General features: G+C 46.2%; 1 protein-coding gene across 6 annotated transcripts in view; it reads left to right on the plus strand.

Moving 5' to 3' along the window:
• Positions 1 to 18078, plus strand: part of CUNH10orf90 (chromosome unknown C10orf90 homolog) — a 237802-nt gene that overhangs the window by 194837 nt on the left and 24887 nt on the right. For 5 of the 6 annotated variants that reach the window (XM_033179209.1, XM_033179233.1, XM_033179203.1 and 2 more), the window contains 3 exons: positions 10953 to 11243; positions 14335 to 14519; positions 16687 to 16864. In XM_033179209.1, coding sequence (XP_033035100.1) covers positions 10953 to 11243; positions 14335 to 14519; positions 16687 to 16864 — 654 coding nt within the window. The remainder of the gene's footprint in view (positions 1 to 10952; positions 11244 to 14334; positions 14520 to 16686; positions 16865 to 18078) is intronic. The other variant, XM_033179244.1, reaches the window with a different exon arrangement.

Below are 18078 nucleotides of genomic sequence, written 5' to 3' on the forward strand. Positions count from 1 at the left end.
GACTCTTCAATTTTGTTCATTTCCTTCACAACTCGGCATGAAATCAACCCATTTCTGGCTTCAGTCCCATGACCGTGAATTAAGGTTAAAGATTTGCTTCTTCCAGCACCTAATGATCTCCATCTTCAACTTAATTATAGTTATTACGTTTTGCCAACCATACTCATATGCCCATTTGCTACTCATTTTTATGAAGAGGGGAAAATGTAGTATATGTTCAAATTATTGCCAGGAAACAGCTGTCCAAACAAGAATGACGGCCATGCTAATGATGAAGGCGGTGTCCTGAGCAGGAGGCTGTGGTGAGTCGATGCACCAGTGTTCAAAATCAATGCATGGAAGTTGCTGTAGGTGGATGTCCTAAAATGTAGGAAAGTCAAGATTAGGAACATCAAGATCTGCTTGTGTGTGTGGACTATCCTGGGGCTTAAGCCTAAGCATGAAGATAATTGAGGGATGATTAAGGCCTTAATTTAGTCTCCATGAGCCTTCACTCACTGATCTAGCTGGGGTCCTCCCTAGACTGCCTGCAAGTTTTAGTCTCATTCAAGATGATTTGTGGCTTGCTTGCCTTTCGGCCTTCAAAATGGTTCTTTCCACCTCTCTTTGACCAGCTCATTAGCTCAAAGACTCTCCAGGGCTCCGTCAGCCAGCTCCCATATGTTGGATATATTTGTTTGGTGATTTGAACTGCTCAGCACAGGTGACATTCACTGCTCAGTGCTGGAGTCGGAATTGATTATCTGAAGGAGCCCACCTGGTCTGCCCAAATGCAAATCAAAATGATGTCCATTCCTTCTATGGAAGAGCCATTATTCCCCACTGGCCTCACCCCTCGTCCTTAGGTCTCTGAGGCTTGCCCTTGGCTTACTTGCTGACAGAGGACAAAGCAAAGGAGCTGATGATGCTGGGGGAGGCCTGCAGGCCATCTCGTAAGCCCCATCAGAGTGGAATCCTCGTAGGGGAATTGCTGAATTGCAAGATATGTTCAGATGTGGCTTTGTCAGGCGTTGCCAAAGTTCCCTTGTTTTACAAGCCACATTGAAAGTCTTTTTCTTTTAAAAGATAAGTTAAGTCCATTCACATTTATTGATATGGGCCAGGCGCAGTGGCTCACACCTGTAATCCCAGCACTTTGGGAGGCCGAGACAGGCGGATCACAAGATCAGGAGATCTAGACCATCATGGCCAACACGGTGAAACCCCGTCTCTACTAAAAAAAAAAAAAAAAAAAAAAAAATCCACAACACATTTATTCATATGACTGATGTTTGGTGTCAATACTATCATAATTTAATAATTATTTTTATTCATACTTGCTATATTTCTTTCCAAGATATGTATTCTTTGCTACATATGAAATTACATCTGTTTATTTTGTTTTGGTATTTCAGAAGGTTTGTGTTTTGTTCTAGCAGATACATTTGTACTTATACTATTTTAAATTTCTGTAGTCCTTTTTCTGAGAGTAGTTGAAGGACAGGAAAGAAGAAAGCCAGACTGACTGTAGGAGTCCTTAAATTGTTCATTCTCATTGTTGTTCTCTTTCTGGGAACCTGATGGGATTGCACACCCACCACCCTGACATTAATGGTTGATGTAGTCCTGAGTGATGTGACTCACCTGGAGTGAAGCCTTGCTGGGCCAGTGCAATGATCCATTCCATCCACTCCTTTCAGTGCCCATAGTCAAGGAGGCAGATGGAGCCTCCTTGACCTTCCTGAATGACCACAATGTGCAGAGCCCCCCAGGCTTGCACGGGCCATGTAACAGGTCTTGCTCCTCAGAAATGCACATGCATGTGAACCACTTGGGAACTGGTTACAATGCAGATTCGGATTCAGTGGTTCTGAGGTGAGGTCTCGGATTCCCTGTGTCTAGCAAGTTCCTGGGCATGGTCAATGCTACTGGTTTATGTACCACATTTTTAGTAGCAAGGCACTGCGCCACCAAAATCTGCTTACTTTTGTTCTTTGTTTCTTCACTGCAATGAAACCTAACCGTGTGGGTTTCAAAGTATGATTCGGAGCAGTAGCATCAGCATCACTTGGGAACTCAGAAATGAACATTTCTGGGGCTCACTTCTGATATACTAAATTGGAAACCCCAGAGTGGGCCCAGCAGTCTGAGTTTTAACAAATATGCCATGTGATTGTGCTCTATGCTACCATAAATCTATCTACTCTTATTCCTTGATAGATTAATTAGGACTTGTGTTTAACTCTGAGTAACTAGATACTCAAAAAGCAGTGGCTTAAAAATGTAAGAGTGTATCTACTGTTAAAAAAAAAAAAAAAATCCAGAGGTAGGCAGCCTGGGGAAGGGCATGGCTTTGGAACCTGACTCCTTCCTTTCTATTCCGTTTTCCTTTAGGTGAGGCTCTCATTATTATGCTCATAAAGTAGTTGCCAGGACTCCAGCCATCACATCCAAATCCACACTAAATACTGTGTGGACCATCTCCTCTCAAGACCTGCTCAGTTCTCCCAAAGGACTTTTTCCACTTATATTTCACTGACTAGAGCAGTGGCCTATGATGCCAAAATGTTTTTAACTAGGACCATTGCCATCTTGAACAAAATGGGGGGTTTTCTAAGTTAAAACAAAAAAAAAGCAAAAATGGATATTAGTTAGGCAACCAGCTGTGCCTGGCAACAGAGGTGCTGGGGACTTGAGGGCTCAGTGATTCTGAGTAAAAGGCATGAACGAGTAGTGTTCTGTGTTCTGGAAGAGTTAGTGGATGTAGTCAGAGAGTAAGAGGCTTTCATCTGCAAGCTCAGAGGTGAAGCAGCTGTGAAGCTGGTTGTAGGAATGTGGGGCTGGCGTGGAGATGATGGCCATTGGATATAGGAGGCATGAGGGTGGGAATTTTGTTTTTTTCACTGTTGCATCCCAAGTGCCCTATCACATTTCCTGGTACATAGTAGGTACTCATAGTAGGTATTCAATAAATAGTTAAATTGAATATAAAGAAGTCAAAAAATTTATTTGAGGGAGCAGGAGAAACCCACAGATAAACTTTGTTTCTTCCCTCCCTGGAATACTAGAAGCTCAGTACCCTCAGATGAGGGTAGTAGGTTAAAGGTCTGACATGGAAGCCACCTCCTTTCTTCACTCATGCACACGCACACACACTTGTGCATGCGTACACTCATGCACATGCGCACACACAGACACACACACATGCATGCATGTGTGCACATACATGTCTGGTAGTTCTGGGATGACCATCTGGTCCTGAGCAGACATTTCACTCTGTGGCGACCTTGGTCAACATTCCTCTGTGCTGTTCCCTTCAACGCCTGGAAGATTACCTTGCTTTTTTTTCCTTCCAATTTTTAACATGCAGCATTGTCTGCTTGGTAATTGTCAGAGTACCCGGGAAAGCAAGAGTGGGAGGAGACATGAAAGCCTGCTGAAGTTGCCAGGCACCACGAAAGGAGAACCATTAATAGCAAGGAGCCCAGCACCCCAGCTCCGCTCCCAAACAGGCATGTCTCGATGAACCTGTGCTTTTAGATGTCAGTGGATGTGAGTATGAGAGAGGGTGACCCAGGTGAGTTACAAGCTGTATCCAAAGTGGAAGTGAAAGCAATGAAGGAAAAAGCTCATATATTAATGTACTAGAAATATGTCGTAGCTCCCAGAGACATACTGTGAGCATTTTGGGAGTGTCAGATTGTCAGTATTTTAATTTTTAATACTTTTCTGTAGGTCAGATTTTCTTTACAGTGATCATCTATTGCTTTTATACTTTAGAAAAAGATGTTTTAAATGGAAATGTCTTAATGAAAGTAATTATTACTTCAAAGGGTCACTTTTGGAAACTTTAGCAATGAGTTTTAAGAAAAGCTTAAAGTTATTTTTCTGTGTGCTTCTGGCATCTGAGCCATGCTTTGGGGATAAAGGACTGTAGGGTAACTGATACTCTGGGTCTGTACTTCTTGAAAGGAAGGTAGAAAGATGTTATCTAATATTTAATTGGAACTTGTTTCTATTGATCATGATTTGCAATGTAGTCGAAGTAATCTTGTTATTAGGAAGCAGACAGGCATGAGTGTGTGCACGGGTGTGTGTGTGTTTTCTTTCTGCCTTCCAAATAGTTTTGTTATGTTTTAAGACTTCTGTTCATCAACCTGAAGATCTCTAGGTGTATGACATTACTGGAATAATTGTAACTATCTAATAACAGAATAATAATGGATAACTAGAACTGGCTAGTTATCCAGTCCTTTCTGGAGATTCTTTGTGTGAATTGATACATATATTCCTACTTTGCAACAGCTGCATGTGAGTCTTTACTGCAAATGAGAGTTGCCTGCACAATTGCCCACATGGTACCTTCAAACTTGACACTAGAACAATACCATTGAATATACTGGGTTTTTTCCTTTTTCTCTGAATACACAGAGTGCTTCTGATCACTGAATTTGCATAACAGTATCCTAACACCGTATTGACATCTTAACTATGGTTCTCCCTTCCTGACCATCTGCCCAAGCTCCCAGAAGAAGGAAGCCTCTTCTCATATATCACTATCTCTGTTTACAAGTCAGTCTGATTTCTTGGTCATCAGCCTCTCTGCCCCTGAGGTCTGCTGCTTTAGGGAGAAAAGGTTCTAATGGTTAATTGACGTTTATGGCAGAAGATACCTGTTTACTGTCTAGAAAGGTATTTGTAGGAAGTCTGGTTTTCTGGCGAGGAAAGGCCCCCTCCATGTCTGCTTCCTCTAGCCCCACTGTTGCCCCTTCATCCCTGCGGGTTGATTTTCAGGTTGGCTGTCCTCCTTGACATTCCCATTCCTGCTCTCTCCTTCTTCTTCCCAGTGGCGCCAGCTCCAGCTCTGCTTTTGCTGTGGATCATCTTTGTGGGTAACGCAGCTCACTGCTTCCGTCCTCTCTGCCGGGAGCTGTTTATCCCATTTGCTGTCTGCCTCCTCCTACCTTTTCTGACTCCCTTCCTGGGCTGCAATGCCACTACATAGAAATTGAACAGAAATGTGCTGAAACAATTATTGGTTGATTTTAAACAGAAGTCTGGATGCGGTGAAATACAGCTATACCAAATGGAGACCCGATCCCATAAGAGGAAATACAGTTTTAACCTGCAGCCAAAAGTTGAAGCCTTAACCAAAAAAAAAAAAAAAAAGGAGAAAAAATATCTACCAGCCTTGTCCATGTAAAAGGCTTGCTCTGTTCTGTTTTCTTTTCTTTTCTTTTTTCTCTCTCTTTTCTTTTTCTTCTTCCTTTCTTTGCTTTCTTCCTTTCTGTATTTTTTTTTTTTTGAGACAGAGTCTCATTCTGTCACTCAGGCTGGAGTGACGTGGTGCCATCATGGCTCACTGCAGCCTCGAACTGCTGGGCTCAAGTGGTGAGGCACAGGCACATACCACCAGGCACGGACCACAGGCACATACCACCATGCTTGGCTAGTTTTTTTCTTTTTTTTTTTTTAGTAGAGTTAGAGTCTTACTATGTTGCCCAGGCTGGGCTTGAACTCCTGTGTTCAAGCAATCCTCCTGCCTCAGCCTCCCAACGTGCTGGGATTACATGTTTGAGTCACCACGCTCAACCTCTTGTTTCTTAAAAGGCTACAAATTAACTTGACTTTATTTTATTTCATCTTCCATGTATTGTAATTGGAGGTGGTTTTAGGTTTTCTCTCGCCTTTAAAAGTAAAAGAATAAAGCAAACAACACTTGCTTGAAAAGCTGTGCGATTAGAGTGCTCATTGTTACTGCCTCTTCGTTCCTCTTTCGTGACCTCCATGTCCACGGATGAGCATGCATCATGCAAAAGAATGCCTTCCCTGCTCCTCTGCAGCACGCAACATGCAGAAAAATGCCTTCTCCCCCTCTGCAACATGCAACCTGCAGAAGAATGCCTTTCCCTCCACTGCAGGACACCACATGCAGAAGAATGCCTTCCCTCCTTCTCTGCAGCATGCAACCTGCAGAAGAATGCCTTTCCCGCCACTGTGGTACACAACATGCAAAAGAATGCCTCCCCCTTGCAGTATGCAACATGGAGAATAATGCCTTCCCCACCTCTGCAGCATGCAACATGCAGAAGAATACCTCTCCCCCGCAGCACACAACATGCAACAGAATGCCTTCCTTCCCCTCTGCAGCAGCCTCTCACTTGCCAAAAGGACACAGCAAAAGAGAGTTCTCAATTCACCTGCAGGTGCCCATGCAGAGTGGGTGTTCAACAGACACCCAAGCCTGCCAACCTCTCTTAACTGGTTTCCAGTTAGATGCTGTAGTTTTGGGGCTGGCTGGAGGAGAACCCAGGTGAGAGGAAGAGGTGAGACGCTATGTATAAAATGCTGACCTGAGAGCTTTGCAAAGGTGTTGAGGGCAGAAGGCAGTCTGGGGCTGCTTGTGTTCATGGCAAACAGCATTAGGGCTCTTAGGAGATGCTGAGGGCCACCCTGCAGTTGAGTTGAGAAATTGATGTTTATGTTGATGGCCCAGAGACAACGACACAAGCTTGGGTTACTGGAGCTCTTAAGACAGTTGGTTGTAAGATGGCCCAGATTCTGCAGGGAGAAAACGTCACCGCCCAGAACATCAGCATGTGGAGGAAATGTGTGGTTTACACTCAGGGAGGCCTGCTTTGTTCAGAAAGGTCTTTTTGGTTGAGTGGTTGGTTAAAGTCTGTTTTAAGAGGGCAGGAGGCTGCACAGAACTGACTCAAAACCTCAGAGACAATGTTTCTCTTCCTGAATGAATGAATGTTCTAAAGAGCTAAGTTTCATCTTCAATACGAGAATACCTTTAACACAATTTAAACTAATCTGGATATAAAGGATTCTAATGCGAGTTCCGTATGTTGTTTACCTGCTTTTGGCTATTAAAATTCCCGGGGCAGCTGTACCCTCCCAGCTCGCGTATCTGCTTTTCATAGTTTTCTTGCTCTTCCTGAGATGTGACTGATGGTCTTGCTGTCGTACTGGTTTCTCTCCTTAGCAACCACTCATGCTTTCTGGTTTGGTTTTCTACTGTGAACAAAATTGCCACGGTTATGAGAACTGTGTGCGTGTGGGGAGCCACTGGCTCAACAGGGGCTCATATAAGAACATCAAAAATTTGTACGATATTTGGAGAGACACAATAAAGTATCTTTTTCTATCAGATTGGCTAATGGCGGCATTTTCTGGCCAATGGAAGTAAAATGTCCTGAAAAAGACCCACCTTTTTCTCATGTTGTCCTAAGGACCTGCATAGGCTGGCGGTGTCCCCACCCAGCCCAGATACATGCCTCTTCTTGGCTGTTCTTGGTGATGTGTCATTGAGGTCCTTGAAATTCCACCACCCCCAGTCCCTGCCCTGCATGGGTTTCCATAGGGCTCACATTTCACTGCCGGTGAACTTATCCCTAAGGCCTACAGCTGAACATGGTGAGGTCAGGAAGAGAAAATCCAGACCAGCCTGCTCCCCTGATGCTACCGGACACATGCCAGCCCCGCCTGATGCCAACCGTGATCATCCCCTGGTGTCCAGGACTCATTCATCCCTTGCTACTTTCTTCCCCAGCATCATATCCTATAAACTCACATGAAAGCTATGGCCCAGCCAACCTGCTGAAGCCTCCTCTGGAAGCTTTTATCTAACAGATACAAGGATGTCTTTACCTTAAAACAGCTAGCTTTTGCTGGACTTGGTGGCTCATGCCTGTAATTCCAGCACTGTAGGAGGCTAAGGCGGGGAGATCATGAGGTCAAGAGATCAAGACCATCCTGGCCAACATATTAAAACCCCATCTCCACTGAAAATACAAGAATTAGCTGGGCATGGTGGCGGGCACCTATAATCCCAGCTACTCAGGAGGCTGAGGCAGGAGAATGGCTTGAACCCAGAAGGCGGAGGTTGCGGTGAGCCGAGACTGCCACTTCAAGCTGGCGACAGAACGAGACTCTGTCTCAAAAAAAAAAAGCTAGCTTTGCGCTTGCTAGTCAGAATTTTGGTATAAAAACATATTGGTTAAGGGTAGCTACATAGGTGGGAAAATTAGAGACAAAAGGAATATGGAGTAACCCACAGTTGAGGTGAGTGGTCCTGTCTCGTAGAATGTGGGTGGGTGCCATCCAAGAGCAGCTCAGATGTCTGAAGCCCCGGAAATATTCCACTTCTTAATCTAGGAGGTAACTTTGTGGGTGCTCTGTTTAATAGCTTTACATTGTAAATATCATGTATTTCGCAATAAAAGTGAACTTGAGGAAAGCATAAATGGGTACTGCATCATGACCCAAGGGGCTCTTCTATAAGTCAAGGATATGAGTTCAATAGAAGGAATTTACAACTGTTGGGCAGAATCCTTTGGTTGGTTTTAGTTCACTTCCTGTTGCATAGCTTAATTCTGGGATAATCAAGTTTGTGAGATTGTTGCTCTGTGGCATGTCAACCAAATTGAGAAAAGGGGATATGGGGAATGTTTCTATTTAAAGGACAGTCATGATGGCCTAGCCCTCTCCATGTGGCAGACTCAGGAGCAGGACTTTGAATGCCCATCCGGTGGATGGAAATGCCTGGGATAGGTGACTTCATTGGCAGGCTGCTCTCGAGGTGGCCAGAGCCTGCAGTGGCCATGGGTCCTCACTGGGGTGATGCAGTTTGGAATGTTGGGCATGAACAGAGAACGCTCAGTCCCACCCACACGTGGAGTGCATGAGAGGAGAAGAGCACACGTGCCGCCTTGTCCTGCGAGGGTCCACCTGAGGGTGACTGCACAGCTGACGATTGTACGTTTCAGAATGCACGAAATGAGACCTGATCAATCAGTTGTCAGAAAAGTCCTTCTTTGGCTGCATATTGCTTTTCTCCAGTGCACTAACTACCTTCTATTTTCTCTGAGTTGGTTTAACTCTTTCAAGTCACAGCCTGAACATCTGACTTACATAAGCTCATTCACATAAAAAGTTACAGTAAACCAGAGATAGATAAATAGATAGATGATCGATAGATTAAAATATTGATCGGTTGATCTTATAAATCTATAAATAAATACGTTAATTTAAAAAAATCTAACTCCAGGATGGATCCTATCACCTGGCAGATTGAGACTGCATCACTGATAACTAATTTGGTTTTTGATTCTGTCAGAGAGCTCTAACAAAAGAAGGTGATGTATGACTGTTTTGGGGCTTCTTCTGTCTGCAATATTTTGTACTTAAACAGAACCAATGTTTTGAAATAAAAGTCTGGAAACATTTTTCTGGACAGTTTAGCAAAGCCAACTTTACAATAGGTAGACAAACATCTCCAAATGACAAAGGCTGATAACAATTTCTTTCTTTTTGGTACTTTCTATGTATCCAACACTGGGGCCTGCAGGCGCTTTTGATCTACATTTTGTTTATTTGCACATAAGAACATGGAAAGCTGGGTTTCCCCTCTTGGTGAATAAGAAAATTGATGGCCTTCAGGTGGCCTCACCTGTGCTGGATCCCACGGCCAGGAAGGTGCTTTGGGGGCCCTCTAGCCCTAGAGTCTTTGCTCTTCCCTCTGTACTACACAGCCTGGCCTTGCCCCACACAGCCTGTTCCCACTGGCTGGAGCAGTGGGGACTCCAGGACAGAGGGGGTAGAACAAATGACAGACTTCTGAGAAATTGATGAGAGAGGTTGGTAGTCATGAGCTCAATTCCTTTTTATATATAAGACATTTGAGAAAACATAGCAAGAATGTTCTTATAACTTTTATTATTCCAGGGATTCCCAATATGTTTTTTGCTGTCCCAACACACAGGAAGGCTAGGACGCGTTCCCACTGGCAGCAATGGCGGGGCCATTTCTCTCGGGTGGCATCAGCATGGGAGGCTGACAACTTGGTGCAGTCCCTCCCTTATTTAAAAAGAATAACTCTTTAAAAAATGTATAGGGCATTCCAAAATAAAAGAGGTTTAAAAAAATGAAAGAGTACAAAACGGGTGGTGAAAAGAAAGCCTGTTTTCCACTGCCAATTCCTAGTGTTACATTGCCCTCTCCTGAGACAACACAGTCTCCCGCCTGTTCTGTGTCCTTTGAGAGATATCTGAGTCTAAAAGCAGTTACTGGGGAAGCACACTGTCCTGCATGTTGCTTTGTTCACTAGATAATGTATCTTACAGATTAACCCACATCCACACAAGAGCATCTGCCTCATTCTTTTTAACCGTTGCAGAGCATGGATGTACCATAATTTATTTAATTAGTCCCCTATCAATGGACATAGGGTGGTTCCCAGGCTTTTGATAGTACAATGTGGAAACAAGCTACATGTTGTACACGTCTTTAAACCCACCGCTTTATTAGAGCTCTGCACATTGACCCTATAAATTGTTTCCTACCTCTGTATTTGCCATAGTACGTAACTTGGCACCAATGCTTCTGCAATAGTAATCATAACGAACATTTATTCAAAGCTGATTGTGCATCAGGTACTGTGCTAAACACTCTATATAAATTACTATTTCATTATAACATTACCTCAATTTTCGTATTTGAGATTTATATAATATAGATATGTTGTTATATATAATATAATCATATAATATATAAAAGATATAATTTGTTATAGAAATAAACTTATTACAGAAACCTTAATAATAAATAATTTAGTATTAGTCCATTATATTATTGCCTCACCTCAATTTTATAGGTGAGGCTGGAAAGTTTAAATGTAGCAGAGGTGGGATTTGAATTCAGGTACTCTGGCCCCAGAATCAAGGTGCTAACTCACTCTATTGCTCACTGAAGATAATGTAATATGAGTTCCTAAGGACACCACCGGGCACAGTCTCTTTCAAGCCCCATCCAGGACAGCGCTGTATAGAGATGGAGCTCCTAACTGAACTTGCAGTACTGTACTCCCCCTCAAGTTTGTCCCGAGCAAAGCACCATGTACGGTAGAAGTCAGTACTTCAGATTGGATTCATAAGAGATTTTGAGCACAACTCTCATTTTATTTTTAGTACACACAAAAGTATTTTCTGGAAGCAGCAAGAGGCAGCAAGGAGAAGCATGCATGACTCTGTCTGCTCCTCCAGTGGAACAGAAGCCCACTAGACATTTCCCTCCCATTGGGGATAGCTCTCCAAGCGATGACTGTCTGTCTAGAGACCTTTCTGAACCCACAGAGAGACGACATCAAAGCTTCCTGAAACCCAGAATCCTTTTTCCTGGGTTTCTTTGCCCCTTACAAGATGTATGTGCATCTCCACAGGAAGACAATGGTGTTCAGATAGAAAGCAAGTGCCCCAAAGGTAAGGAGCGAGGGTGGCGGGTGACATCATTCTGTCTTGACAGTCGATAAAAAGTTGTTGATTGCCTACTTGGACCTTGTGCATACAGTCACTGTTCACCTGAAGAAGCCTCCCCTTCTCCAACTAGGAGAGCAGAGAGGGGACAAATTGTTGCCACGTAAGAACCTCCTAAGCACCCAGGAGGCAGCCCTATGTGGGTCAGGGATTTTTCAAGCCCACTGTGTGCAAGGCCAGTACCCACTGTGGCTGAGAGAAGACCACACCCAGGTGCACAGCAGACTCCCAGGCTCAGCTAAGGAAAGTTGGAGATGCAGGTGTGTGTGGCTGCTCTGAAGGCAGCAGGTCCACTGGGTTGCCCGTGGCCCGGTGACTAACTAGCAGGGATAATGACTAAGGGGCGAGGCTCCCACAGGTGCCCAGCACTTAACAAGCATGAGACACTGGAACTCACGTGCCCAAAAGGTAGGTCCCAAACTCAGCCTCCCACAGAAGAAGAAACCAAGAATTAGAACACAGTCATCATTTCTCTGGGCGTCAAGTTGCTGACCACTACTAAATGGTGCAACAATGATATAGAAAGGACATAAGAACACGTTGGGAAAACGTCCTGTGGCACCTGGTTATGTCAGCAGGAAAATTTATATTTCCTATCACTCTAAAGATGTTCTCTAAGAACTACGGAAATGGACAGAAAGATATCAGCTTGGGCTGTAAAATTTAAATTGGTTATGGCAATTGATAAAAGTAATTTCACTTGGAACCCGAGTTAATCCCTAGCTTCTCATTCATTAATCGTTTAGAGAAGCATTTATTAAGCATCTACTGCATGCCAGACACTGTGCTTTATATCCCCTGCCCTCTAGGCTCTCAGTTGGTGCAGGAAACAGCAGCATAGTTCTGTCTTGTGTGATGGGCCATGGGGAAGCCGAGGACAGCCCCGACACTCCGAGGAGGGTCTGTGCAGAGGCACCTTTACCAAGGAAGTGATTTGAGCAGGAACTTGAAAGTATATTTGGCATTTTCAAATCAGACTGAGGGCAGAGGGAAAGGTACACACGAAACAAGGAACTGGGACAGGAAGAACGTGGTTGATGTGGGGACCTGCAGAGGGTCGGGCCAGGACGCAAGGGTTGTGGGGGTGGCAGTGGCTGGCGTGAGTCTGCAGGGGTCACATGCATCAGGTTGGAAGGCCTTTCTAAACCCACTTAGGAAGCCTGGATTGAAGGCAGAGCCAAGCCTTTGAAAAGGAAGAGACATAATTAGATTTGCTCGAGAGGAAACTACTGCCTTGTGCGCAATGTGGAGGACAGATGGGAGAGGAGCACGGCTGCGGGCTGAGGCCCAGCCTACGAGGAGAGTGTGGAGTCACTGTGCAGGAGGGGCCGTGGCTGCAGAGACGCTTGGGATCCAGGGATGGGTCTTTGAGCAGTGGAAAAGTGGGAATGTTAGGGTTGGCCCTGGGGTTTCCGGTTCTGGTGCTGGGGAGAATGATGGAGAAGGAGGCAGAGAAATTGTGGCTTCCTCCCCTATGTACAGGGTGAACTAGAAAACGTGCTCACAAGAAGACATGGAAGCAGTGTGGCAGAAGGCAAGATTCACTCCACAGGAGGGGGTTGGGGCTAGTGTTAGGCCTGAAGGGGCAGCGGGAGACGGGGTGGGTGGGGCAGAGTGGTCACAGGGAAATTTTCCAGAAGGCACCAGAGCAAATGCTCAGAAAAATGAAAGAGCGTGACTGGAAACGTAAGTGGTGTGCTGTTGTTAGAGACTCCAAAGTGACCGCTGCTGGTGGGATGCCCACCGTGAATGGCCATGGAAAGTCCACTTGGCTTGGGCTTGTAGGTAACAGAAACTGTGCGTGGGTCTTGAGCAGAGGTTGGACAGCTGACCCAGGCAAGGGACGACGCAGGCATAAATGGTGAGTTGTAGTCGTTGTAATCGTGGAGATGCATCCCATGGACGGGTGAGCCTCCAGAAGGCCACCTCCACACTTGCCACAGAATGAGCTCCTTTTGGGCACGTAGCCTGGTGCTGTGGAGAGAAGGAGGGTGGATACGATATGGTCCAGCCCTCTAGGGAGTCCTAGCTGGTGGGGTGAAAACATCATCTTCCAACCCCTCCCCCGGTTATAGATGCTGCTGAGTGAGGGATGTGTGTTCCCTGGGGTGACATAGCAGAGGCAGGGATGGGTCCTGCCTTGGGAAGGGGACGGAGGGAGGCTTTTGGAAGGTTTGGACTCAGCCTGGAGGTGGGAGTCCACTGGGCAGAGGAATCAAAGGGGCTTTATGAAGATAGGCGAGCATGTGGGTGAGGAGTGAGGGAGAGGCTGCCATGCGTTTCAGAACTGGGGTGGTTTCAGGGTGCTGTGTTGAGGGGAAGGTGCAGTGAGGCAAGCAGTGGGGCTCATATGGGAGGGGTGGACTAAGGACAGAGTGAAGGACATTGTGTTGCAGGCTGAGGCCAGTAAGTGCCCAGTGAATACTCATTAATCCCCAATCCATCAGAAACGGTCCTGCCTGAGATGCTATTGGATCCATTCATTTCCGGACCCTTTCCACAAGGGAAAGTCAAAATGGCCCCAGGAAGAGCCCAAAACCAGCCTTGAGCGAGAAGTCATCCCAATTACTTATGCAAAGCCAGTGGTGGTCTCCAGCAAGTGCTGGGGAGGGCTCCCTAATTGAATACCAGCGCTCTGTCCTTATATCATCAGTGTAGCAAGCACTGGCTAGATTAATACACTGTCCCAAAACAACCCAACTGTGATAATTGGACAGGACACACTTAATATGAAGCACCGAATAGAAAAGTTTCTTTTCATTTTGAGCAAAGCCATCCTAACCGTCAGAAGCCTAGGGAATACCTCCCTGGCATAATTAGCCGGTCCTGAAGTCTGGCTGAATGCAAATGCTCTTCCTTGTGACCAGGGCGGCCGGGGGCTCTGTGATGAGGCATGATCTTGTCAGCTTAACGAGGCCCATTAATAATCCACTGGCGTTTCTATTTTCAAAATTGTCTTCTATGTCTAATGGTATTGAGGAGTCAGGCGAAAATCACTTGGTGCCCTCTAAAGGGGATTCTAAATCTTCTTTCCTAGGAGATTACACGTGCTGTGACTTGGTTGTAAAAATAAAGGAATGTAAGAAGAGTGAGGACCCCACCACGCCTGAGCCCTCCACAGCAGCACCCTCGCCAGCACCCCCTGAGAGAGCAGGGAGCCCTGGCCTGTCCGAAGACTGTTCTGAGCCTCAGCAAACGCCTGCAAGATCCTTGACTTTGCAAGTAAGGCCTTCTGTGTGTCATGGCTTGCTTCCTGCCAAAGGGAGAGATGTCCTAGGGAGTCCGTGAGCACACTCCCTCACTTCCACCTCTGAGGCTGGAAACCTGATTTCACTTCATAGCAGCTATGTGACTGGGCAGGTCCCCTAAGCTTTCTGGGCTACTCTGTCACTGTTTGAATAATGGAGATAATGACACTGACTCCTCCAGGTTAGAATGAAGATCAAATACTATCGGTAGTGACAGTGACAGCAGCAGTGATGGATGCTCCAGCCTTCCACAGGTCACTTCCTAGGCATCAGTGCCTCCAATCCATGTAAGACTCTCAGGAGGTAGGAGCCTGTAGGAGCTCCAGATCTCAGTGTCTTCAGATGAGGACACTGAGATTTTGAGAGGTGAAGTTGCCCAAGGTCACATGGTCATGAATGGAAAGATAGGCAAGTTTTAGCTTGGCATCTTTTCCCAATTGCTTTATAAAATGTAGTATGCACACATTTTATAAAGTTTAAAAATACAGAGAAATAAAAATTAGGAGGGCAAACAACCTCAGAGAAAGTCTCTGCTAACTGTATTGCACAGCTAGCCACACCTTCTTGGAAGGCACTTAATAAGTTTGCAAACCTCCCTGCAGTTGCAGGTGTGGAGATGGCTCCACTGGCTGGCTCCTGTACCCAGGGGGCCTTGGTGGGACCTGGGTGAGGCATTCATGCTGCCCCCAAAGTCTCCAAGGACATTCTTGGTGGGGTGGGCAGCCAAGGCAGAAGCTACACCTGAGCCACCAGTCTGTTCCTAAGGGTTATCTCTTTAGGCATGGAACTCTCTTGAAGCTTCAGCACATCCAGTGACTTATACCTTGTGGTTCTCTGTTCCTGGTGGCTGGCATCATGTGGGGAGCTGGCCGAGAAGACTTCTTCCCTAGCATAGCTGCCAGGGACACATATATGACACAGACTGAGCCCACACTTCTTCCCCCTGGGTACGCTGAACTCCCAGTGGAAGAGTAAGGGGGCAGAGGAACGTTTTGGTCATGGCAGCACGCCCAGCGAGCCTTTGCTGAGCGTATACATGCAGAACTCCTACTATGTGAGTGATGCATTGTTAATGAGACATGGCCCATGACTTCCTGGAGCTCACAGCCTAGCACCGAGGTAAATGTGTGACTCACTGTTGCTCAAGCCCATAGGTGAAGCACCATGCTCTGACTCAACAGGGCATTTCAACACGGATTCCTGGGGTAGATGGAACTTGAACCAATGGCTATGGGTGGTACTTCAGGCCGGGGACAACTTGAGCAGAGACACTCAGGAATAGTAAGTTAAGACCATCAAAAGCAGTGCAGGAAAAGAATGGGGTTCCCACGGATGGGTCGTTACCATGTGATCTACCAAACTACCATGAGCCTCAGTTTTTGCATCTGTCAAATGGAAAGAAATATGCCTGCCTTCGTGAACAGCTGTGGGACTCCACACATCGAGCACCTAGCCCAGTGTCTGGGACACAGCAGAATGGCAGTTGTTAGTCTCGTTCAGGAGACTTGTGTGGGTGGCTTGGTGCATGGAGGTGGGAGTGGAGACAGGGACTTCTGACATGGTTTGTGGAGCTCGCAGAACCTTCTGCATAGGCTAAGGTTTCCTCCCAACTCTTTCTACCCAGGAGGAGGAGCTGTTTCCTTTTGCCACAGTTGTGGTGCCTCTGAAAGGGCGTGTTTTTCACACTGAGTGAATGATCTGTGTCTGCACTTCTTGGGGCTTCCAAGTGCAACAGAAGCAAGTGACTCAGCACCTCCGTTCCCTCCACACCCATGCCTCTTTGGAATACAGAATGCAGGGCTCTTGGATTGTCTTTTGGGAACAAATGACTCAGCAGGGTAGAAAGAGGAATGGGCAGACGTTGCCTCTGCACTCCCGGCTTTGATGCCAGTTGCCCGTCAATCCTGCTGCAGCAGGGGTCTCAGCGCTGGCCAGGCCTGACCCCCAGGACCTGTGTTGTCAACGTGCCTGTTACCCTCTTTACACAAGGACGTGGAGGAAAATTGTGACGTATTTTTGCACCGTGGCTTTTGGTCTCGGAGTGTCATGCTTGCCATCAGCTTCTTGGCCACATCAGACAGATGTGTTGCCTTTCTGTGTCACTGCTCTTAAAAATGACATGTTTTCTTTGCTTTGCATAGGAAGCACTGGAAGTTCGTAAGCCTCAGTTCATTTCTCGCTCACAAGAACGGCTGAAAAAGCTCGAACACATGGTCCAGCAGAGGAAAGCCCAGCGGAAGGAGGACCTGAGGCAGAAGCAGAGCGTCCTTCCCATCCGCACCAGCAAGAAGCAGTTCACGGTTCCCCATCCTCTGAGTGGTAAGCTGAGGTGGCTTGTGGAGACTGGAAAAGACCAGGGGCAGGGGGGCGGTTCCTGGAGCTGGAGGCTTCGCTCAGGGGTGATGGTTCCAAATGATGCCACTGACTTATGCAGAACCTGTTATGGCTCCAAGTGGCTGACCCTCAGCATCATAAAGCCTATTCTTGGAACCAGCCCATTTTGAGAGATCACATACGGGCATTGAGCTCAGCAGAAACAACTTGGGACACCAATTTACCATTACAGCTGGGACAGAAGCCACACCACTAGAGCAGCCAGGGTAGCAAGTTCAAATTCTTGGCTCCCAATAGATATTTGCAAGAGATCCCCTTTGCCCTTTATAGATTGCAAAACAGATCTCGGGGTGAGAGGTTGACTCCAGCTTGTCTACATCAACATTCGTCATCTTGAAACCCCTTTCCTGCTGTGAGCTCAGAGGATGCATGGCCAGCTTCCCAGCACTGTGAGGCCAGTGTCACGCCGACCCTGTGAGGGAGGGCGCTTCCTTACTCACTGGAGAGGGAGTTATCAGGAACCTTCTCTGGGTGCCATGCTGGGAGCAAGACTGACCTCAGTCCCTTCTTCATGGAGCTTATAAACAGACTATTAAACTAGCAAGAATAACAAAAAGAAATGAGGGTAAGGATGGGGGACATCAGAGCACATACTTAGTGACTGCCAACCCAAATCTTAAAATCTGGAGGCCTGGAGAAACCCCAGTTGTATTCCTTTGGATAGAGGAATGAGATCTTTCTTCCTAGGAAAATGTTTTAGCCCCTAGGAGGTGAAATCATGAGTATAACTCAGAATAAAAGTCTTTTGGGGAAATAACCGTATTCAATAAAGTGCAGCTTAGCAAACATTACCAAGATCTTATTCCGGGTGCCTGGGGGACTGAGGAAAAGGGTGTTGTAATAGAATTCCTGTGAACCTCCCCAGTCTATGGGCAGACTAAGTCTCCTTCCCTCCACCAGAACTCTGCTGGTGGAGCTGTCTAAAGACCTCGGGGAGGAATGAATTTGAATGCATCCTTCCCTTTGGCTAAATATTTGCCAAGACACCTGCTGCTCCCTCCGCATGACAATTTCTAGTATACTAACAAAAGGGGGCATGCAAAGAGCTCCCCATGGGAAAACGTGTCTCTAACCAGTGCTGTAAGTCCATTGGCAGATATAGGTTCAATGGGGATACAGTTTCCAGGAGGCTGTTTCAT

This window comes from Trachypithecus francoisi, unplaced genomic scaffold, assembly GCF_009764315.1.
Source record: "Trachypithecus francoisi isolate TF-2019V2 unplaced genomic scaffold, Tfra_2.0 Contig01579, whole genome shotgun sequence".
NCBI classification, from domain to species: Eukaryota; Metazoa; Chordata; class Mammalia; order Primates; family Cercopithecidae; genus Trachypithecus; species Trachypithecus francoisi.